The sequence below is a fragment of the Halictus rubicundus genome, chromosome 1 (assembly GCF_050948215.1).
Source record: "Halictus rubicundus isolate RS-2024b chromosome 1, iyHalRubi1_principal, whole genome shotgun sequence".
NCBI lineage: Eukaryota > Metazoa > Arthropoda > Insecta > Hymenoptera > Halictidae > Halictus > Halictus rubicundus.
Window position 1 is genome coordinate 677,756 of NC_135149.1, and position 22,705 is coordinate 700,460.

At 51.5% G+C, this 22,705-nt stretch overlaps 3 protein-coding genes across 3 annotated transcripts in view; all 3 read right to left on the minus strand.

Annotated features, from left to right (window-relative positions):
- Nucleotides 1–22,705, minus strand: part of LOC143365342 (uncharacterized) — a 200,781-nt gene that overhangs the window by 98,794 nt on the left and 79,282 nt on the right. The window lies entirely within an intron of this gene.
- On the minus strand, nucleotides 14,541–15,096 carry LOC143361786 (uncharacterized). Its single transcript, XM_076801437.1, has 3 exons — nucleotides 14,965–15,096; nucleotides 14,678–14,897; nucleotides 14,541–14,617 (listed from the first exon to the last, which is right to left on the minus strand). The coding sequence occupies exons 1-3, from the start codon at nucleotides 15,094–15,096 to the stop codon at nucleotides 14,541–14,543; spliced, it is 429 nt and encodes a 142-aa protein (XP_076657552.1).
- Nucleotides 15,203–15,716, minus strand: LOC143361793 (uncharacterized). Its single transcript, XM_076801449.1, has 2 exons — nucleotides 15,336–15,716; nucleotides 15,203–15,268 (listed from the first exon to the last, which is right to left on the minus strand). The coding sequence occupies exons 1-2, from the start codon at nucleotides 15,714–15,716 to the stop codon at nucleotides 15,203–15,205; spliced, it is 447 nt and encodes a 148-aa protein (XP_076657564.1).

Here is a 22,705-nt window from a genome sequence, read left to right on the forward strand (position 1 = left end):
TGTGATGACTAGACTGCGGATGTTTATGCACGATAAATATGTAACATGCATATGACATTTATGCATGAAAAATATGCAAAGTACATAGGTATATATAAAATCTAGTATAACAAGCAATATATTAGTATGTTACAGAATATTCACGCGTATTGTTCGCATGACAATAAATTACGTGCATTTTGCCAAATTTAATGTTGTTAATTGGTAGAGTTTGTCAGTCAAAATTAATCTATACGCGGAGAATGACCGCCTACGTCACACGAAGTAATCGGTGCGTATTTAAATTTACTCCAACATTGTTCTGGCACACTTATTCGTCCCCGAACGCCCTCGTTATTTAAAATACTTGAAGTCTTCGATAATGTAGAAAACCCTACATTTTGTTCTAAAGTAGTCATTTTTTCTAATTTCTTCACCGCAATCACCAGGAATATTTTTTAAATGTATTATACTATTCATATATATTCCGATTGATTCATTTAACGTTAAACCTATAGTTTCTAGTTTCCGTATTGTTGGCGGCAAAGTGTTTAAATGAACATAAATGTACATTAGTGTTTAAATGTACATTAAGTGCTAAGCAAGTTGATCTTGCTGGAGCACCTCTTGTGCAATTTTAATTGCGGCAACATCCTTTCGCTTGAATGATTGAACTATCTATTAACATAAATGAAATTTCTGGATAAAGTTGTATTCAAATCTAAAGAAATTCTTCTTTACCACTTACGGGACTTCAAAAAATCTTGACAAACCTCTTGAATTTTAACGAAATGGTCAGCATAAAATAATGCTGCTTCAGTCCATGTACCCCACCTGGTTAGAATTGATTCTGGCGGCAAAGAAATACTTTTTAATTTCTTCCGTTATTCTTCTATCCGAAGTGGGGCTTTTAAAAAAATCTTGGTTCATATAGCCTGTAATTGTGTGGACACTACACAATTATGATACGAAAGTTTGGTGATAGACGAAACTAATTTGTCGAGATAGATATTTCACATAAGCACGATAAATAACATATGCAATATATTATTGCATATGTTTTTAAACAAATATACAACGCATATGCATTATGCAAAAAATGTAAAATAAAAAATGTATTTCTATAGTACTCTAAAAACAAATTTCTGTCCAGGTCCCATTCTTTTAACTATTTCCTATAAATATATGCATTTGCATAAACTTCCGCAGTCTAGTGATGACCAACACATAACATTAACATTATGTTCTTCTAAAAATCGCTTTGCCTTTCGGGACGTGTGTTTGGTATTGAATAATTGTTTGTAAGGGATAACTGGCAGTTAAGGGGGCCGGCAGCTCGACTCTGTGTAACCACACACATACATGAAATCCATATACGTATATGAACTTGCAAGGGTCAAAATCTTGACCAATTGACGCTTCAATATTTCAATGAACAGTTTAAAAGTGGTCACTTGTGTTTCTTAAAAGTCCAATCTACGTCTGTCCAGAGCCCAAATTGCGAATTTCTACCTCATCGTCGAGTAATTTGTAATATTCGGCAGAACTCTCGCTTTCTGAAGCAAGTATGACGTCACAAGATGGCTGCCGCTGAGAGATTCTCTTAATTTCGAGAGATTTAATGTTCGTATCGAAAAAAAGGCTCTGGACAGACGTAGCAAAGACATGTACAGGGTGTCAAAAAATTATATGTCACGGCCACCATAGCGTGATTCTACACCCACGATTTGGTGGAAATTGACATAAAAACTCCCCGCAAAATTGACCTTGACCTTGAAAATCAAGGTAAAAAAAGCAAAAAATTTTTTTTTAATCGTGTTCTACTGGTCATAAGGATCAACTTTGAGAAAGAGATCATGGGTCGCATTGTTGAGGTTTTTGGTAAAGAGTTTTGTAGCACAGAGTATCAAAAAGGTTTAATATAAGAAAGCAGAAAGCACAAGTAAAAGTTAAAGGAGACGTACATTGAAATGCGACTGTGGTAGACACGTGTTCATACCGGACTAAAGGTGAGGACGGTTCCTCGCGAATCGCTAGAGCCAATAGGCGTAACGCATCCCCTCTTATCAGAACCAAGAAGGAGAGAAGCGCGCGAGTCTTACTCATTCAAATGAGATCTCTGGTACATACATTCTTAACACGCATCTCAACCGTTCTCTTAAAAAATGATGTTGCATTTCTTATAATTTTTGCAGCTTCTTTATTTGTAAATTTTTTACATCCAGTGCTGTTCCGTCGCAACGAACAATTCAAGTGGTGCTTGCCTTCGGACAATTGTTTATGATACGCTCGTAACTAAGTGATCACTTTCAACGATTAGGCACGGCGCAACAGTGACGACCATTCAGGCTCGCATCATAGCCTGCCTTGCGTTTGTTTTCACTTCCTATGGTTGCGGGACGTCATAAATTAAGTCCTACGAAGGACCACCCAGACAAAGGGGCACTGTTCAAAAGTGTCGAGGGTCAGCCTTGTTGAGAGACCGGCATCAGCTTACGCTCTCCAGGGCTAGGCCCATTCAGCTCACCTAAACAAGGTGACAATCAGTAAGGATGCGCTGATTGGGTAACGCAACATTCAGCAGAACCAATCAGTGCACTTCCTCTTCCATGAGGACCGCCCTCTCAATATATAGAGGAGTCTCACGAGACAGAAGAACTAAAAATCAAGTTCACTCTCGAGTTTTCTTTCAAGTGTGAACATTCAGTTTCGAGTCTGTGCAACCAAGATCCGACGCGAACGCTCTCGCGATCGATCACATACAATCATACGAGATGAAACCGACGCGTCGTCCAGTTCCTAAATCGAATCACGAATGGATCGCATCGGCCGATGTCCAATACTATTCACACGGATGTCTAGTCACATGGATCGTATCGGCCGATATCCAACGTTATTCGAAAACGGATCTCCAACAATCAAGATCCGGCGCGAAACGCTATCGCGATCGAAAACAATCACACAAGACGAACCGACGCGTCTAAGGCAGGGCCTGCTAGATCAGCCTTACTGACGAATCCTCTAGCAGGTCTGGGATGAAACTCGCTTCCAACTAAATTCAGTCAATCAAATTTGAAACAGCTGTCCAAGATTAATTTGGCGGACAGTAAACCTCGGCGGTATCGGGAGTGACGCGTCCGCGATCCAACCGGGCCCAAGATTTACGACCTTGGGCGGAATAATCGTCCGCGTATCACTTTCAAAAATCCGCAACCGAACAAGTGCCAATATACAGGGTGGGGCATTTCAATGGGAACACCTAAATATCTCCGTTATTATTAGTCGTACAAAAAATCTCCACAGAATAAAGTTGTACTGTTTCAAGGGGCGAATTTGATGAGGGTAAAAATTGTTTCTCAAGGTCATTTTTTAAAAAGATTTCAAGGTCATCGATATTTTTCTAAATGGAATCATATATTTTTATTATTGCTATGTGATAGCCGAGGTCAAGACGAATCCAACGACCTGTAATATTATGACCTTCACGTGACCTTGAGTACGAAAAATTCATAAAAGTAGAACACTTGATGTAAACAGTGAAATAACGATGACATGATCCCCCTAGGGTTTCAAGAGATGTTCTTGAACCTTGACTAATGACTGTAAACACGCTTCCAATGAATTATAAATGCTGATACAAATTCTTCTCCTTGCGGTGACTCTAATCAGTACGTTTAAGAAATTCATCGGGATTTATTCGATTGTGAAACATAACGTTACTTTTCTGAAACGATGGTGTACAGTGATGCAGAAAAGGTAGAAATTATTTTAGTTTATGGTGACGCTAAAAGTAACTGAGTACAAGCATTTCAACTGTACGCAGGAAGATACCCTGAGAGAAATCATACTTCTCGACAAAGTTATGACCGCATAATTCAATTGTTTTGTAAAACAGGGAGTATTAAATCACTGAACAGAAAACGATCAAAGCCTGCTCCTGGAGAAGATGCCGAAACTTTTGTTTAGGCTACAGTCAATATTCATCTTACTACAAGTTGTCGAAAAATTGGACGTTCTTTATTGTTTGTTCTTTATTGCAACGTCATAAATTTCATCCACACCATATTTCCTTACATCAGGAGCTTCATGGCAACGACTTTGAGAATCGTGTTGCTTTTTGTACATGGACATTGTAGCAAATACAAAGACATAAATATTTTATGATGTTCTCTTTACTGACAAAGCTCCTTTTTCTAACCATGGACAACTGAATACACATAATATGCATTATTGGTGCACTGAAAACCCGAAATGGCTTCGACAAGTTGTACACCAGCGCCCATGGAGTGTAAATAGTAGTATCATTTATTGATTCCCCTCGGGGTTACAATTTTATTTATCTCCCGCTTTCGCTCGCTCTTCCCCGAATCTTAACCTTTTTTTTTTCCGAGGAGGTAATCTCGTTACGGATACCCGAACCCCCCGGGGGGGGGGGGTGGTCCGGGTTATGTGGGACTCCTCGGCTGGTTGGTGCAACGCCGAGTATACCCACTAACTCCTCCCCGTCCGTGCCTAGGCTCCTGGGGGCACCCGTGTTCTGCGCGCGCATGTCAATCCGGTGTGCCCCCGCCTTAGCATACCACCCGGGGGGGGGGACGCGGCCCCCTCCCGTACTTACTCTATCCGAAGGCACCACGCAACGGACGACGTGGCGCCTTCCCCCTCTGTTAGGCCGCCCGATGAGCATCCGGGCCCCCGCCCGAGATGCCCGGCGGCCTCCGGGGACGCCGTTGGTGACCGAGTGTAAGGGGATATCCGATCCCCCGCCTCGAGATCATCAAGGGCGTCCCCGCTCGCGTCAGAGGCGTCGCAACGGGGGTACGCCCCCGGGGCGTACTCTGCGCCGCCTCCTCACCCTTCGGCCGGGATCGTGATTACGCTCCCGATCCCGTTCCGCAGCCTCCTTCTGCAGCATAACCCGCTCGCAGAAGGAGGCGAACCCCCTCCACGCCTCCTCGCCACCGGCTGCCGCAGCGACGACAGCCGGGAGCGAGAGGTCATGGCCCACCGCGCGCCGCAGGGCACGGCGCTCTCCCCCCCATGCCGGACACTCCTCCAGAGTGTGTTGCGCCGTGTCCCGCGGCTCGCCGCAGTGGTAACACGACTCCTCGGCCTCCCTCCCAATGCGACACAGGTAGTCGCCGAAGCACCCGTGCCCGGTCATCACCTGCGTCACACGGTAGGAGACCCTATGCCCCATCCATCCCCTGTTCCACTGGTCGAACACCGGAAGGATGGCCCGAACGGCCCGCCTCTCGCCCTCCCTTGTCCCGGGAAGGCTATCGCGCCACTCCCGGGTTGCGTGCCGCCGAGCATATCGCCTGAGCTCATCCACCATGAGCCGCGCCTGATCCGGGGCCACCCCCCGGAGCCGGAGTTCCCTGGAGTGCGTATGCACATCCGCCAACACGCGGGCCTCCAGCTCGAGGGGGATCAGCCCCGACATTACCATCGCCGTCGCGTATGAAATGGTGCGGTACCCCCGCACGATGCCTATGGCCAGCCTGCGCTCGATGCGACGCAGCAGCGACCGGGTGCCGCCACTGCGCCCCCTAGCCAAGACATCGTACGCCCATACAGGGGCTCCGTACAGGACCAAAACTCGCACCACCACCGCGAACAGACGACGCACCCGTCCACAGGGTCCCCCGAGATTCGGGAGAAGGCGACCGAGCGCAGCGGTCGCCCTCTCCGCCCGGGGCGCCAGCGACTCAAGGTGGCGGTCAAAACGCCACCTGCCGTCAAGCTCGAGTTCCAGGTACCGCATCTGGGACCCGACCCTGACCATCCCCTCCCCCACGCAGATCCAGCACTGGGGAGGCGCCGCCAACCGGGCCGAGCGGAGAAACCACATGGCCCTGGTTTTCTCGACGGACACCTCTAGGCCCAGCGACCGGATCGCGCGCACCGCGCGCCACGCGCCGCGCTCCGCCAGGCAGATGGCCTCCTTCGCATACCTCCCGGTGGCCAATACCAGCGTGTCGTCGGCGTAACACGTCAGGCTGACCCCGGGAGGCATCTCCTCCCGCAGGACGCGATCGTACGCAAGATTCCACAGCAACGGGCCCAACACCGAGCCCTGCGGAACCCCGCGCACGACGCTCCTGCGCACCATCCCGTACCGGCCGGGATACTCTATACTCCTGTCGGAGAGATAGCTCCCGATCACCCTTCTGAGATACAGAGGCACCCGGTGGAAGACCAGGGCCTCCATTATCCGATCCCAGGGGACGGTGTTGAACGCGTTAGCGATATCCAAGGATATCGCCAACGCAACACCGCCCCCCCCCTCGTACAGGCCTCCGAGAGAGCCCTCACCCGCCGAACAGCGTCGACGGTGGAGAGACCCTCCCGGAAGCCGAATTGAACCCCGCTCAGATCGGGGACCCCTCCCGCCGACAGGTGCCGGACGAGGCGTCCAACGAGTACGCGCTCGAACAACTTCCCCGCCTCGTCCAGCAGACAAATTGGCCGGTACCCTGAGGGCGAATCCCGGGACTTGCCCCCCTTCGGAAGGAGGACCAACCTGCCCAGCTTCCACTCCGTGGGGAACACCCCCTCCCTCAGACAGCCGTTATACAGCTGCCGGAGTTCGGCGGCGAGTCCCCCCTCCAGGGCCAAGACCAACATGCGACCCGGCACCCCGTCCGGGCCCGGGGCCTTGCGGCCCACCCGCCGCGCCCTGGCCATCGCCTCACCCAGCCCGCCGGCCGACACCTCCCACTCTGCGGACCAGGAGAGAGGCTCCTGTTCCCAATGGGAGCGGCGCAGTTGTCCCCCCTCTCGCGGGAAGAGGGACGCCACCACTCCCTCGAGCAGGTGGGGGTCCATCGACTCCGTCACCGGAGGCGCCCACGCGCGCAGTTTGTTCATGACAAGCTTGTACTGGCGCCCCCATGGATCGGAGTCCACCATGCCGACGAGCTCCGACCACGCGTCGGCCTTGGCCCGCGCGATAGCCCTGCGGAGAACCCCGAGCGCGGCTCGGTACTCCCCGCCGAGCCTCGCCGTCGCCTCCTCGTCGTCGCGCCTCCTACGCGCTCGGCCGTACCGGCGCCGCGCGGCATTGCAGGCACGCCGGAGCTCCGCAATGCCGGCGGATCACCAGTACGCCGCCCTCCTGGGGGCGAACCGGCTGCGCGGCATGGCGGTGTCGCACACCGCCGTCATTACCTCCCGCAGCCGCCTCGCCCCTTGTGCAGGCGCCAGCTCGGACAGGGCCGGCCCCGTCCATGTCGCCGCGGCTACCGCGGCCCCGAACGCGTCCGCGTCCAGCCGCTTCAAGGCCCATCGCGGCCGTCGGTCCCCCCGGCCCGGCCGGGAATCCCGCGTGCGGAGGGTGGGCCACACGTGCATGACGATGGGCGTATGGTCTGACTCAATCTCAATCTCCTCGGCCACCCTCCATCCCGACACTCGGCGCATGGCCGAGGGAGTCCCCCATATCAGGTCGACAATCGAGACCCCCTGCGGACGCACGCATGTCGGCGTGGATCCCCGGTTAATCAACCGGAGATCCAGGCCGGCCGCCCAGGTTAACACCTCGCTACCCCTGGTGGGCGTCCGGGGACTCCCCCACGATACCGCGTGGGCATTGAAGTCTCCCAAAATGAGAACCGGGCGGGCGCTGCACCGCGCGATGCAGCTGTTCAGCCCGCCCAGGAACCCCCGAAATTGATCGAGGCCACAGATCAGCGAGATGTAGATCCCGACAACCGCGATGTCCCCCCATTGCACCGCCACGAATCCCTCGCCCCGCTCCAGAAGGGAGACCGACGGGGACCCGGGGCGGCTTCCCGCTACTATTACTACGGAGCACATCTCGTCCCCCACCCAGAAGGGGTGTTCGGGGACGGCGTACGGCTCCGCCGCAACTGCCAGCCCAGCCCCCCACTCGCGCACGGCTTGGACAAACAGGTCCTGTGCCGCACGCGAGTGGTTGAGGTTCGCCTGCAGAACCGGAGTAGGATTAAAAGTACCTACTCTAACATGGGCTCTGCAGAGTCCCCTCCCTGGGAGGGCTGGGCCCCCGGCGCCGTCTGCGGCCGCTGCGCGGATGCAGCCCCAGACGCGCCCTTCTCTTTCGTCGCCGCGCGGCCCCTCTTGGGAGCCGGGGCACACGCTTTGGCCCCGAATCTATGGCCCGATGGTCTCCCCAGGTCCGCGCAGAGCGGACACCTGGGGGCGGCCTTGCAGGCCGAAGCCCGGTGCTCCGACGCCCCGCAGCGGTAGTACAACGCGCCTCTGTCGACCGCGTTCTTGCATGTCGCCCGCGTGTGCTCCGTCTCCAAGCAACGGAAGCGTTGAAGGGGCCGCTCCCTCAGCGCCACTACGCGGGCCGAGGACCAGCCGACCAGCAGCCGGCCTCCCACCACCACTTTCTTGACGGCCGCGAGGGGGCCCTGGGCCCAACAGGAACGCAGCGCCTGCACCGAGGCGGGTCTGCGGATCTCGCCGACCCGGAACTCCGCCGCGGAACACCCCCCCGCCGCCGCCAGCGCCGCCGCTACGTCCCCGGACGATACCGAGTCGTCCAGGCCCGCCACGCGCACCTCGCCGCGCTTGACCGCCTGGGAGACCTTAACCCCGGACCCCCAAGCGCCTCGGCGATCCTCCCGGAGAGGGCCCGTGCCTTCTCCTGGCACCCCGTGCCCCTGACCTCCAGGAGGATCCCGCCGGTTTTCGACCGCCTGGGAAGCACCCCCGACTCGATCCCGATAGCCTTGAGGTCCACCCTCTCTTTTGCCCTGGCCATCACCTCTGAGTAAGTGAGCTTGCAGCTCTCGGGGATGGTGATGGCCACTGCTCCCGTTCTGGGGGTGCGTCCCAGGCCACCGTCCCTCCCGGCGGCGGGCTTCGCCGCGCTCGCGCCGCCCTGCAGTCGTGCGCCGCCCGCCGCCCTCGGTTCCCTCGCAGCCCGCAGCCGTGAAGCGGCGGCAGCTGCCTCGGTCGCGGCTGCTCTCGCCGCAGCCTCCTCCGCGGCCATCTTCTTCTTGGCCTTCTTCATCGCCTTGCTCGTCACCTCCATCCACGAGGCCGGGACGACCGGTGGCGGAATGACAACGGGGGGCACCACCCTCACGTTGGACACGACCACCGGTCCAGTCCCCTTGGTGACAGACGTCGCCGGCAGAGAAGCCACCGGCGTCGCCTCGAGCGCCGACTTACCTTCCGCCCGGAGGGCCGGGCCCAACCCGGCCAGAATCGTCCTGAACCGCTCCTCCATCCGGGCCTCTAGCTCCCGGTTCCTGGCCGTTATCAGCGCGCCGACCTGGAGAAACAGGGCTTCGGAGTCCAAAACTCCCGCTCCCTCCCCCGACGACCCTATCGCCTCCGTCCCCCGCGTACGGACCCCCGCTGTCGAGGAGGCGTGGGGCGCTTCCCCTATTGGCGCATGTCCCGCCCGGCGACCGCTGTCGGTGTTCGCCCGCCGCCCGGCCTCCATTGACCGGAGCCTCGCCCGGAGGTCACCCGCCTCCTTCGCGAGGGCCGCGTTCTGCTCGCGGAGGCGGGCCACCTCCTGGCTCCCCTGCTACGCCATCCCGGTAAAGCACCGCTGCATCAAGGTGGTGCAGTGGGCCCTGGCGACTGCAGAACAATCCAGCAGGTCTTTAGCCAGGTCCCCCTTGAGGCCCTTTGAGACGGTGGAGACTCTCTCCACCCTCAACATCGCCTCCTCCACCTCCCCCACCAGCTGCACTGTCGGCATCCTCCCACCCAGCTCGATGAGGTCATCAACCCTCCTCGTCTGACTCCTCTCGGCGCGGCCGCCGAGGGCCAGATCCATGATGGGCGTCCCCGACGAGCCCTCCCCGGGGTCCGTCTGCGACACCGACCCGCCGCGGGTGTGCTGCCCCCCCTCCCCTCTAACCGGGCACGCTTGGGGTCAGAGACCCCAGATGTCGCGCCCCGCTTCTCCGCGCCCGCGCGCGTCACGATCGAGCCGACGGAGCTCGAGATGGAGATGATTGTTTCACCCCCATCCGAGTCCTCGTCCGCGATGACCACGGCCGCGTCCTCCCCGGCAGTAACCGCTGCCATCTCCTCCCCCGTCGTCGCTGCTGCCGTATCGGCATCCTCCCCCACAACATCGAGATTATTTTCGTTATTGGTTTCCATGTCTGGTCCCACGAGATTGGCAGGAAAAAACACGTCCGCCCGGGCAGAGCCTCCCTGCCCGGGTAAGGCTAATTTCCGCTGGAGTTCGCCAGGTATCCAGACGTTGGTGGGCTAGTGGCTGGTGTACCCCACCAGCCACGCCCTGTAACAAGGGCGTACCCTCTCACCGCGCACCAAGCTTAGGGTTGGGGATTTTCATAGAGGTTATCATCCTCGCGGCCCGGCCGATTAAGGCAAGACCACCGTTCCGGTAAAACATGACCACCGGTTTACGGCAAGGGCCCTGCGGCGACCTCCCCGGTCGTTATCGCAGGACCCATTGATCCGCGGTTTTCATCCCTCCGTGTGAGCCTTACCGGCAAGGGAGGCCCTGCCAGGATCCGAAGATCCCGCCGGCATCGCCTCACACATCATTGGGACTACTTCCCGCGGAGTACCCCTCGCTCCGTTAGCAACACACAACTATGTGTGTTCCCAGGGACCACCACGAGGAGGTGGAGCGTAGAGGATTTTAGGGATACGACGGCCACCACTGTGGCATACCTAGTAGTGGATCCGAGTCACCACTACTAAGCCCATATCCCCTCGGTCCCCACCCTAATCTTAACCTTTTTTTTTTTTTTTTTATCGTGAGGAAATGTTTTATACATACCCCGACTCCCTGGGGGAAGCCGGGGTTATGTGGGATTCTCTCCGGGGGGCGGAGCCCCCGGAGACTACCCACTAAAACCTCACGCCCACCTAAGCTACACGGGAGGTGCCTGGATCACGCGAGTACTCAACAGGACACCCCCCAGCTATCATCATACCCCGGGGGAGGGGTTAACCTCCCCCACTGCCTACGCTATAAGACCCCGGGCGGAGGGACCCGCCCGGTGTCCCCATCCCTGGAGCCTTCGGATTGAGCTTCCCGAGCCCCAGCTCGGTCCACCCACAGCTCCCGGAGTCTTCATGCCCCGCTCGGAGCCGGTATCCCGAGGGAACCAGCCCCGGCCGAGGCAGGAAGACGCCGCCACCGGAAGGAAGGGCCGTCGGAGGCGCGATCCGGCACGCCCCGACCCTTCCTCACCCAAATCCCCCCACGAATCCCCCTCCCCTAACGGGAGGGACGGACCGACACCCCCCCAAACCGGGAAATTAACCCGGGGGGTGTCGGCCTATCACGGGGGGAGCTATGCTCCCCCCCGGGGGCCCGGGTCAGCTCACGCCCCGGGCCCCCAAATTCGCCGCCCCCAGTGGTGGGGGCATAACAGGGCGCGGGGGAACTCCCCGCGCCAACCCCACTCCGCCCCCCACCACCGGGGGCACACGTTGACGCGGGGGAGACCCCCGCGCCGTCCCTACCCTCTCCGCCCCCCTACTGGGGGGCACACGTCGGCGCGGGGGTCGTCCCCGCGCCCAAATACGCCTCGCGGAGCCCGGGTCCCGTTCCCGGGCCCGCTCGGCGGCCTCCTTCTGCTTGATCACATCATCGCAGAAGGAGGCCACCGCCTTCCACGACCTCACGCTGTCGACCATGTGGTCGACCACGGTCGACAGCGAGAGGTCCCACCCTTCCACCGCGGCTCTAAGGACACGGCGCGGCTCGGCCCAAGCTGGGCACTCCTCCAGAGTGTGCCGCGCCGTGTCCACATCTTCGCCGCAGTGGTGGCACTGCGCAGTCGGCTCCCGCCCCATTCTGTGCAGGTACTCTCCGAAGCAACCGTGGCCGGAGAGCACCTGCGTGAGGCGGAAGGTCAACCTTCCCCGCCTCCTGCACCATATATGAAATATGGGCAGGAGGGCCCGGACAATCGGACGTGTGGAGGGCGTTAGCATCGCCCTCCACTCCGATAAACTTTCCGTCCGGGCCTGGCGATTCTGGCCCTCGAGCTCCTCCTCCTCCCCGCGCGTGAGTTCCACCCACGGCGGGCGGCGGAAGGAGCGGGCGATGTGGTATAGCTTCGCCCGCTCCGCCGCCACCACAGTGAAGGGTGGAATCACGGCGAGGAGTCCCGCCGCCTCGGTGGAGATGGTGCGGTACCCCCGCATGACCCGCAAGGCCAGCCGCCGCCGCACTCTTTCTAGGAGTTTGCGGCTTGGCGTGCTGGCCTCGAGCGAGCGGTGCCACACGGGGGCCCCATACAGGGCTATAGACCGCACCACCTCCGTATAGAGGCGGCGCACTTTCAAATCCGGCCCCCCGACATTCGGCAGCAGCCGCGCCAATGCGGCTGCCGCCTTCTCTAGTCGGGGGGCGAGGAGCTCGAAGTGTTCTTCGAATCGCCAGCGGCCGTCTATGACCAGGCCCAGGTATCTCATCCTGGGCCCGATCTCGACGGAGGTTTCAGCGACGCGAATCCGGAGGTTCTGACCATGGGGCAGCCGCCGCGGCCGAGGCGATCCGTACATCCAGATCGCCTCGGTCTTTGCGGCGGCCACGGTCAACCCCATCCTCCGGATTCGCCCGACCACGCGGTCCAGGGCGGCCTCACACAGGTGCCTGGTTCTCCCCCAGTCCCCCCCCCCATGGCATATACCAGGGTGTCATCTGCGTAGCAGATGACACCCGTATCCGGGGGGAGGACAACCCGCAGCACCGCGTCGTAAGCCAAGTTCCACAGGAGCGGTCCGAGGACCGACCCCTGTGGAACGCCGCGGTGCGTCTCCCTCGTGTTCACGATGCTATACCGGCCGGTAAACATCACTTTCCTGCCGCGGAGGTAGTCACCGACCACCTTCCGGAGATAGGGGGGCACCTGGAAATACTCCATCGCCCCCACTATCTCCTTCCAGGGCAGGGCGTTGAAGGCGTTAGATATGTCTAACGACACCGCCAACAACGCCCCGCCCCGAGCGACAGCCCGCTCACGGAGGAGGCGCAGACGCTCCAGGGCGTCAATTGTGGAGCGCCCCCTCCGGAATCCATACTGGCTGTCGCTCAGGTCGGGACCACCCCGCGACAGGTGCCCGACGAGGCGGGCGGCAATTATCCTTTCGAATATCCCGCCCGCCTCGTCGAGTAAACAAACCGGCCGGTATGCAGAGGGAGACTCTGCGGGTTTCCCCTCCTTTTGGAGGAGAACCAGGCACGCTCTTTTCCACTCCTTGGGGAAGACTCCCCGGCGCAGGCTCGCGTCCATGACGCTCCTGAACGCCGGGGCGAGGACCTCCATAGCTAAGGCCATTATACCACCGGGAACCCCATCGGGGCCAGGGGCCTTCTTGCCCCCGGCCCGGAGTTCCCGGACGGCCCGGTACAGCTCCCACTCGGTGACCCGGAATTCGTCCGACCACTCAATGGTCGGATCCGGGGCGCGTTCCCTCCTCCCCTCGTTCCCTTCATCAGCGGGGAAGAGGGTGTCAACGACGCGCCCCAGAAATTCCGGGTCTAGCCTCTCCGTGACCGGGGACGCCCAGGGGCGGAGCTTCCCAAGCACCGCCTTATACGGGCGCCCCCACGGATCGTCACGGAGGGTGAGCAGGAGCTCATCCCAGGCCTTGGCCTTAGCAGCGGCAATCGCACGCTTGAGGGCCACGGCCGCCGATCTGTACTCCCTGTACAGCTCGGCGACCCTCGGCTCCGCGTCGCCGCCACCCTAATCTTAACCTTAAACTTATCCTAACGTACCCTAACTTAACTAAACTTATCATAAAAACACGCCATAGAGAGAGAGAGAGAGAGCGATCTTACACTACTATCCGCCGCGTTCTTAATTTTCTCTCCCACGCACACATGCTTCTCTGCTCTCCCCCCTCCCTACACCTCACCCATCCTTCCCCCGCCTCCTGGACCTCCTCTTCCGGCTGCTCTCTCTTTCACTCCATTCCTATGCATTCGCTCCTTATGCTTCCTCTCCCATACCTCTTCCATTCATGCTCTTCCACCATTCATACACCTTCCTCATCCATTCCTCTCCTTCTCCTTCGCCCCCTAATACTTCCCCCGCCATCCCCTGCCAACCTCTCCCCTCACCCCTCCCATACACACTTCCCACATGTGCTCCCACGTTTCCTCCTCCCACCCACAGACCCTACATACTTTCTTCTCCTCCTCCAACCAATACTTTCCACCTCTCATCTCGTTTCCCAACCTGTACCTGGCCACCCTTTGCCACCTGCTCTCTCCCCACCCCTTCTTCAGGTACCCTGGTATCCCCTCTCCCTTCACCCTCCCGTACCACATGTTGTATCTTGCTCTTCCTATCTTTTCCCATCTCTCCCTCTGCTGCTTCTTCTTTTCCCTTTTCACTATCCCCTCACTCACTGCCTCTATCCTCTCCTCCATCATCCCCTCCGCCTCCTCCGCTGTCCAGCCCCTCTCTTCCCAAAAACACCGTCTCTCCTTCTCCCAACCTACTACCTCCCCTCCCCTTCTTCCCCGTCCTCTTACCTGCTCTCAGCACAATCTAGCTAGCTCCCCCCCTTTTCCCTCCACAACTTTTTCTCGTACCCCCATGCCCTTAACCCGCCCTCCCTCTCAACAGCTCCCTCTGCAGCACTTCCCTCACCACATACCCCGGTGTACACCTGTCTACTCCTAGGACCCACCTCAGAAACCTCTCCTGCAACCTTTCCACCCCTTCCCATTCCTTCCAACCCCAAATCTCCGCCCCGTAGCTAACTACCGACCACACCAGCTTGTCAAATAACCATATTCTCCTTCCCCAGTCATTTCCGAACCTCCTCTTCCCTATCCTCCATACCTGCCCCATTACCGCTGCCCCCTTCCTAATCCTGTCCTCCACTTGCTTCCTCTGACCCCCGTCCCTCATGATAACGTACCCCAGATATTTGAACTCTGTCACCTCCTCCAGCACCTTGCCCTTCCACCTCCAGGTTATCTTTTTCCTCCTACCCCCCTCCCCCCTTTCCACACCTCATCACTTTGGACTTTTCCGCGTTCAGTTGTAGTTTTCGCTCTTCCAAATATTTTTCCAGCCCCCTCATCATTCCCCTCATCCCCTCCTCATCCTCCGCCACCTTAGCCACGTCGTCTGCGTATGCCAACGTGTACATTTTCCTTTCCCCCAACTTCGCCCCCCTCACCCCCCCTTCTCCAACACCTCATCCAAATCCGCTAACAGCAACGTGAACAACAGCGGGCTTAACGGACACCCCTGTCTCACTCCCTTGCCGTCCAAAAGCTTTCCCCCTCCACCTCTCCCACTCTAACTTTACTCTTCGTCTCCTCCAACAATTCCTCACACCTCTCAACCAACCCTTCCCTTATCCCCCCCTTCCCTAATAGCCCTTACCAATACTTCCCTGTCTACTGAGTCGAAAGCAGCTTTCAGATCCATAATGAACACTATCATCTTCTTGCCCTTTCTCGTCACTTGCCTGTTCAGTAGGTAGTTTAGCACGTAGATATTATCCACGCACCCTACTCCCTTCCTGAACCCCGTCAGGCTCGCAGGCAACATTCCTTTCCCCTCCAGCTCCTCCCTCAGCCTCTCTGCCAGAATTGCTGCGTACACCTTGTACGCTGTCTGAAGCAGCGTCACCCCCCTGTAATCCTTCACCTTCCTGCTGTCCCTCTTCTTTGCAATCGGAATCACTATACCCTCCGACCAGTCCCCCACCCAACCCTCCCCCCTCCATACCCTATAACACACCCTCCACAGCCATGTCCCCATCTCGCTCCCTCCCTACTTCCAAACCTCATTTCCGATTCCATCGCCCCCCGCCGCTTTCTTCATGGAGTGTAAATATATGGTGAGGAATCGTTGGTGATAACAAACTCAAGGTCACGTGAAGGTCATAATATTACAGGTCGTTGGATTCGTCTTGACCTCGGCTATCACATAGCAATAATAAAAATATGTGATTCCATTTAGAAAAATATCGATGACCTTGAAATCTTTTAAAAAAATGACCTTGAGAAACAATTTTTACCCTCATCAAATTCGCCCCTTGAAACAGTACAACTTTACTCTGTGGAGATTTTTTGTACAACTAATAATAACCGAGATATTTAGGTGTTCCCATTTAAATTCCCCACCCTGTATAAGTAAATAGCGTACTATCATACAGCGGGTACCATCAGTAAGCTGTCTCGTTGGGTATGAAATTATCATAACCATGATACTCCTATTTCCCTATCTACAGAATGAAAGAAAGTAGCTGCAAAAATTATAAGAAATGCAACATCATTTTTTAAGAGACCGGTAGAGATGCGACCCATGGTTTCTTTCACAAAGTTGATCGTTATGACCAGTAGAACACGATTAAACAAAAAATTGTTGTTTTTTGACCTTGATTTTCAAGGTCAAGGTCAATTTGGCGGTAGTTTTTTATGTCAATTTCCACCAAATCGTAGGTGTAGAATCACGCTATGGTGGCCGTGACATATAAGTTTTTGACACCCTGTACAAACACGGTGGTATGCATTTTAATTGATTACTTACTTATTTAAGGCGTAAAATGTCTAGAAAAAAAGGCACCATTTCGCGGTTCCGCTTACTAGCGCCACGGTCTCCCCGCGGCAAACACTGTACCTTGCGATAAAATACGGTCGATAATGCCGATCGATAGTACAGGTTTACATATGTACGATATGTATGCTGCCGAATATTGCAAATTACTCGACGATGAGGCAGAAATACGCATTTTGGCCTCTGGACAGACCTAGATTGAACCTTTAGAAAAGACAATTGACCATTTATAAAGTGCTCATTGCAATATTGAAGTGGCAATTTGAAAAAGTTTCTGACCCTTGCACGTTTCGCTAGACGCCACGACCTTCGGGTCACCGATTCTGTTGAAACTTTGCATACTGATAGATCTCGTTGTCCTGTTCACAAATATACACCATTATAGGGGCAGATACTCAATAATTTTCGCGATATTAACGATATCTAATGCCGTATTTTTTCTACGATAAACAAGATTTGGTTTGGCGCGACTACAGCGTATCAAGTTTTCAACCGGACGACGAGTGTTCAAATCCTGTCTACTAACGTTTTTTTTTTAAATTTCATTATGTTTTATCATTGTATATTTATAATATCAATTTCACTTCAAAGTACCGATTTCATTTTGATAAAATATAGCAGGCCGAAGGTCGTGGCCTCTCCTTAGCATCTCGTCTCGCGAAATTTACATTTTGGCCTCTGAACCAAAATAACCAGAGGGTTATCAAATCATTTCAACGGAAAAATTGTGATTTTATTAGTTTCTTTTCGCATAAATCGATGTTTTCCAAAATCCTGAGGTGACATACTTTTTTGATCGGATTTGAAGTCAGCATGATAAAATCTACGAGAAAAGATGTACAGAATGTCAAGAAAAATCTAACCGTGCATGGTATTGGATAAATCACAGTTTTGTTTAAATATTCCAAGTTTATTTTCAAAGTTAAAACATGTTTGTACGATAGTCTCTCTATTTTTTCCTTATTTTGCAGTATTTTAACTTCTAAAAAAATCATAGCTCCATCTCATTTCTATTGAAAGTTCTTTGATTTTGACAGAAACTTCGTCACTTTGTCAAATATAGTGTTGCGAGTATCGAGATGTTACGATATCGAGACATCGCGCCGAATGGTCTTCGTTGTATCGTCGTCACTAACAAGACGACGCACAGTGTGTCGTCCAATGGAAAAAAGTCCGAAAATCAAAGTGTAAGATCTGCAAATTTATGTATCCTAAAATGTTCGTAACAAAACGTAGTTTCTAAAACTGCCTTAAATTTTAACTGAATAAATCAATTTGTTATTAAAATTGAGGCTGAAACTTCACTGTCAAATTCCGCGCATTTTTGAAAACATGCGTCCCTCGCAAGCTATTTGGTTTTTTAATTTGATTTTTACAGGGTGTGTTTAGCATTATTAGACCTTCAATCTCCCAAAAAGTTTTTTTAAATTATCGCAGTTTGTCCTAATTTTTTATGTTTAACATTTATCAACTTTGATTAGAGTTTTAAAAAAAGTACATCAAAGTACACCCGTGAATTTTTTTACAGTAATTGGTGGCACATTAAACTTTAATTTCGCATTGGTTTAAATCTGCTCACATTTGCTCAAGCGGAGAAAATATAAATATTATTAAATTCCAAGAAATAATTCAAGAAGCTAGAGAATTATATTTAAAACATTATAATTGGTATGTGATGCCGGTAACTACGCATAAATTACTTTTCCATGCAGTTGAAATTATTAAAAATACAATTGTTCCTATTGACAAATTATCCGAAGAAGCTCTAGAGGCTCAACATAAAAATATAAAATATTTTCGGGAACATAATACCCGCAAGACATCAAGAGAAAATTCAAATAAAGACCTATTAAATCGTCTTCTACTGGAGTCGGATCCAATTATTGCCCATTATTAAAAAAAAACATACGAAAAAAGAAAAAAAGGATTTTGCAGATATAAGAGACTATTTATTATTAAATGAAACATCCTACTTATCAGATTCCAACTCAAACACTTGTTCTGATGATAGTGAAGCTGAAGTAGTATAGTACGTACACATATTATTTAATAACATATTATCTATGTTAATTTATTAATTAATTAATTTATTCATATTATTTATTTCTAGGTAAAATAAAGGAATTCTCTTAAGGATTCCTAAGTTTTAATTCCCCCTTGTGAAGATTTAAATAAGTAATGTATACAGTATTGTACTTTTTTTTTTAAATTTTCGTTAAAATTGTAAACTACGTTTTATGCAGTAAAAAAACATAAGAATTTATTAAAACATAAGAGTTATCGCAATTAAAAAAAAAATTTTTTTATATACCAATCGATTCGCCTTTGCATTTTATTTCAAAAAGTATTAAGGTACTTTACTCGAAAATTTCATAATTTAAGAGTTATGACTTTTTTCCCGAATTCCCATATACTCGACACACTGTGCGACGCGGCTAACTTCTCGGTTTTATATATTGTATACATATATAAAACTTTGGAAAATGAAATATATATATATATATATATATATATATATATATATATATAATATAGATGTGGATAGGGCTAGTGAAGCAATGAACACACCTTGATTCGTCTAAAATTAAGAGTTAATTTATTTTAGTGAAATGAATTAGACTAGAATACACTAATTGCACGTGGTCTACTAACCTAAAATTAAGAGAATCAACAATTAATGTTTATGCTCCCACTTCTCTGTCAACCAGTTCTTGTTGAACAAATCCCGATTTCTAGTTCAACAACCAATCTTACAATCCACAATTTCTCTACAGGCTGTAGAGAAATTGTCTATTCATTCGAATCACGGTTCTTCTCTGAAATTCTCTATTTCTCTCTTTTTTCTCTTTTTTCGACCGTTGTTGTTTTCTTCTCCATTTGGTGGCGCCACCTCCCGAACGTTGTGGGGATTTTGTCGGCAATGGTGGAGGCGTACAAGCGTACGCCCTGCCAAGCTCCGACGGTCCTCCACGCACGTGGGGACTAGGAATATGAATCTCGTAATACACGAGATATTGGGGTCACCAGTGGCCGGAGGCCACGCGTTCTCAAATGAGAACGCACGAAATATGCGTCCAGACGGACTGTGTTCACCGTGGACACGCCACGTGTCCGCGGCAAGGAGGAACGAGGTTATGTCCGCGAGGCCCACTCCTCGCGAGTAATAAAACACGTCGGGTAGTGACCAAAAGTAACACTGTTTATTTGACAACTCCCGATTGAGAGCTCGCGACGCTTGAGGCGAGTCGCGATCAATATATACGGAACCGGCACGGTCGAGCGGCAATAAACCGCAGAATACACTTCTAGAAAACGTCGAGACGCGACGTGCAGCGAGGTTCTCTCCATCAAGGCTCGGAGAAGAAGAAGGAAGAAGAGTCGACACGGATACGACTCGTTCCTTTCCATGACATGGCGCAGGCGCACAATGCGCGCCCTACGCGCCACCGTGCCGCCGCCCCACAACGTCTCATGTTTTAAGGCGCATATGCATGTATATGTACACCGATCTCACATATATATATGATATTATTCAAGTTTATTTTACGTTTAGTCTTTAGTTGTAAATTTGTATTTGTTTGTTTCGTGACTTCAGATTTGACATCTGAAGTAAAAAAAATATGATAAATTTTGTTTAATTTTTTATGCGCTTTGTGGCATAAAAAAACTGCTTTAATTTCATTTTGAATATAATTTTCTTTCTGACATTAAGTAAATTCCGGCTCATTTTCTTTTTAAAAGAAGTCCTGGTAATATGTATAAAATTATTATAATGTTAAGAATAAACTGATTCAATTTAATATAAATGAAATGATTTCCTTAGCTTTTGCATACACGTGACCGCCGTTCGAGTATCATTTCAGAGATATTAGCGAAAAACTGCAAAGGTAACGTGACAACGAGTCCTGCGTATATCTACGCGCCCTTGGCAATGTACGTGTTAGCATGTGTTGGTCGGCTGAATCGGGCTCATGCAGAAATCAGTTTCACGAAACGCATGTACATTTACGGGTTTGATGACATGGCAACAGTGAGGCGAAGGATGATATGTGGCAACCATGTCTAGTCGCTAGCTTTCTCTCTCAATTTTCGTTTCTCTCTTCCGCTACTACTCAAGTCGGCATTTCATATATTCTTTTTTACCGATATGTCGTAGACGCGACGTAGTTCCACAAAAAAATTTTATCCATTCCACAATCAGTTTTCCCTACTGACCGTTCGAGGATTGGCGTGACGGAGGATACATACACGCACGAAAAAACAAAAAACAGCAGTGTCCGCATCAAGGGGGACACACATCGCGCGGTTTCCATGCGCACGCACGATGCGCCCGCGATTCGCTCACATACAAACACGCCAAGCTGCTTCGAGCACAATTTCGCTTCGAAATTTTTCAACACCCTTCCTGTTTGAACAGTTCAAGCGTTTACATGCTTGCGCGCTATACATTCCGAGACAATTACAAAGAAAAACAAAACGGCTTCTCGGAAAAGCCTTTATAAATATATCGGCGCGCTGTTCTTCTGAGGAAATGTATTGGACGCTCAACTCACTTGCCTCCACCAGCTCTCGAATGTAATGGAACTTTATGTCGATGTGCTTGGTGCGTTTGTGAAATTCTGGATCTTTAACCAGTCTGATTGCACTTTGATTGTCCAAAAAATCCTTAAGACTGTAACATTAGATCCTGTAACATTTTCCTCAGCCAAACGGCCTCCTTCGCAGCAATCGCTGCTGCGACATATTCGGCTTCAGTGGTGCTCAGTGTGACAATCTTTTGTCTCTGACACGCCCATGTCACCACTCCGCCACACAGGAAAATGCGAAACCCGAAATGGAACGTCTAGTGTCAACGTCGGCAGCGTAATCAGAATCAGAGAAACCAACGAGATCCATTTGGCTCTCATTCGCTTGATACAATATTCCGAAATCAAGAGAACCCGATACATACATGAGGTCCTGCGGTGCTGTCGCAGCATCTTCTTCCTCTCTCTCTTGAGACTGGACCTTCTCTTGTACGATATCCGGAGCATGCGACGGCAGCTCAATCTCGCTATTCACACCGTCCAGTTCATACTCCGTTCCAGTCGCTACATTTTTCAACTACTACGCCTATCTGCAATTTATAATTACATAAACTTACCGAAATATGCTCTGGAAATGAAAAATTCTATTTTGCCTATTTAGATGCTCGTTAAGAATGTTACCACTAGTAAGACTTGAGCTCTACTGACTGCTTGTAAACAAAGGATCACGCAATGTTTTGGTACTACATTGTAGCTTACACTACGAGTAACTAAAGCTCAAAGTGTGATAAGGACATTCAGTTGTAAACACGAAAGTATATCGCGTTACATATTGATGGATCTATTTCCCTATTTATATTCTCGCCATTGTATATGTAGTTACTTAGTTACTATAGTTACTTACAAAGCATTAAACTCTTGACATCTTGCGATCACTTGACATATCGCTGTCATTGTCGCTGGCACTCCTTGTAGGCTGCGTGTGCCTGTAATGCAATTTGAATTAGATATCTATTCTTTGCGTCCGAAACTTTAATCGTTCATTACACAAGTAATTATCATCGGAATCATATTATATTTGGTGTCATTGTAATCAGAAAAATGCCACGAATATGTTGGTGAAAGTCCCATGAAAAAGAATGAAAAATAAAGAACTTCTCGAGCTTCGCTGTCCTTTTCTACGTTCGGCACTGCATCAAAGAATAGTAGAGTCTCGATGGCAGCATTTTCCCGCTGTGACTGTATAGGACACACGAATTACCACGTGTTTAAGGACCGCGGCGGGCTGTAAAAGGCGTTAGGTTAGACTATCGCTGTGCTTTTCTACGTTCGGAACTTCATCAAAGAATAGTGTCCCGAGCCAGACAAGACCCGAGCTTCAGACATATAAAGCGGGTTCACTTAATCGCATATTCCAATACTATCAACCGTGTTCGTGTCGCACGCAATTTTAAATCTAACGTCACCTATACCTTTGCATTGTACATATTTTTTGATAGCTGTATATACATTACTTTTTATATGTTAGTTCACTTTAATAAAATTATTGCTGTGCTTACATTTGTGTCGTGTGGCACCGCTTTCCAAGTATCCTTCATCAAAATCTTGAATCATTAGTAGTAGTTAATGTAATAGTGTTCATTGCTTTTTCTTTGGTATATTGAC

What these genes read in the sequence shown, in the direction of transcription:
- LOC143361786 (XM_076801437.1), bottom strand. Translation starts at nt 15,096, where the DNA reads ATGTACACGTTGGCATACGCAGACGACGTGGCTAAGGTGGCGGAGGAT. An exon ending in TGAACGCGGAAAAGTCCAAA is followed by an intron (nt 14,898 to 14,964) that starts GTGATGAGGTGT and finishes TGGAAGGGCAAG; the next exon opens with GTGCTGGAGGAGGTGACAGA. An exon ending in CTACGGGGCGGAGATTTGGG is followed by an intron (nt 14,618 to 14,677) that starts GTTGGAAGGAAT and finishes GGTGGGTCCTAG; the next exon opens with GAGTAGACAGGTGTACACCG.
- LOC143361793 (XM_076801449.1), bottom strand. Translation starts at nt 15,716, where the DNA reads ATGGGGACATGGCTGTGGAGGGTGTGTTATAGGGTATGGAGGGGGGAG. An exon ending in CAGTAGACAGGGAAGTATTG is followed by an intron (nt 15,269 to 15,335) that starts GTAAGGGCTATT and finishes GAATTGTTGGAG; the next exon opens with GAGACGAAGAGTAAAGTTAG.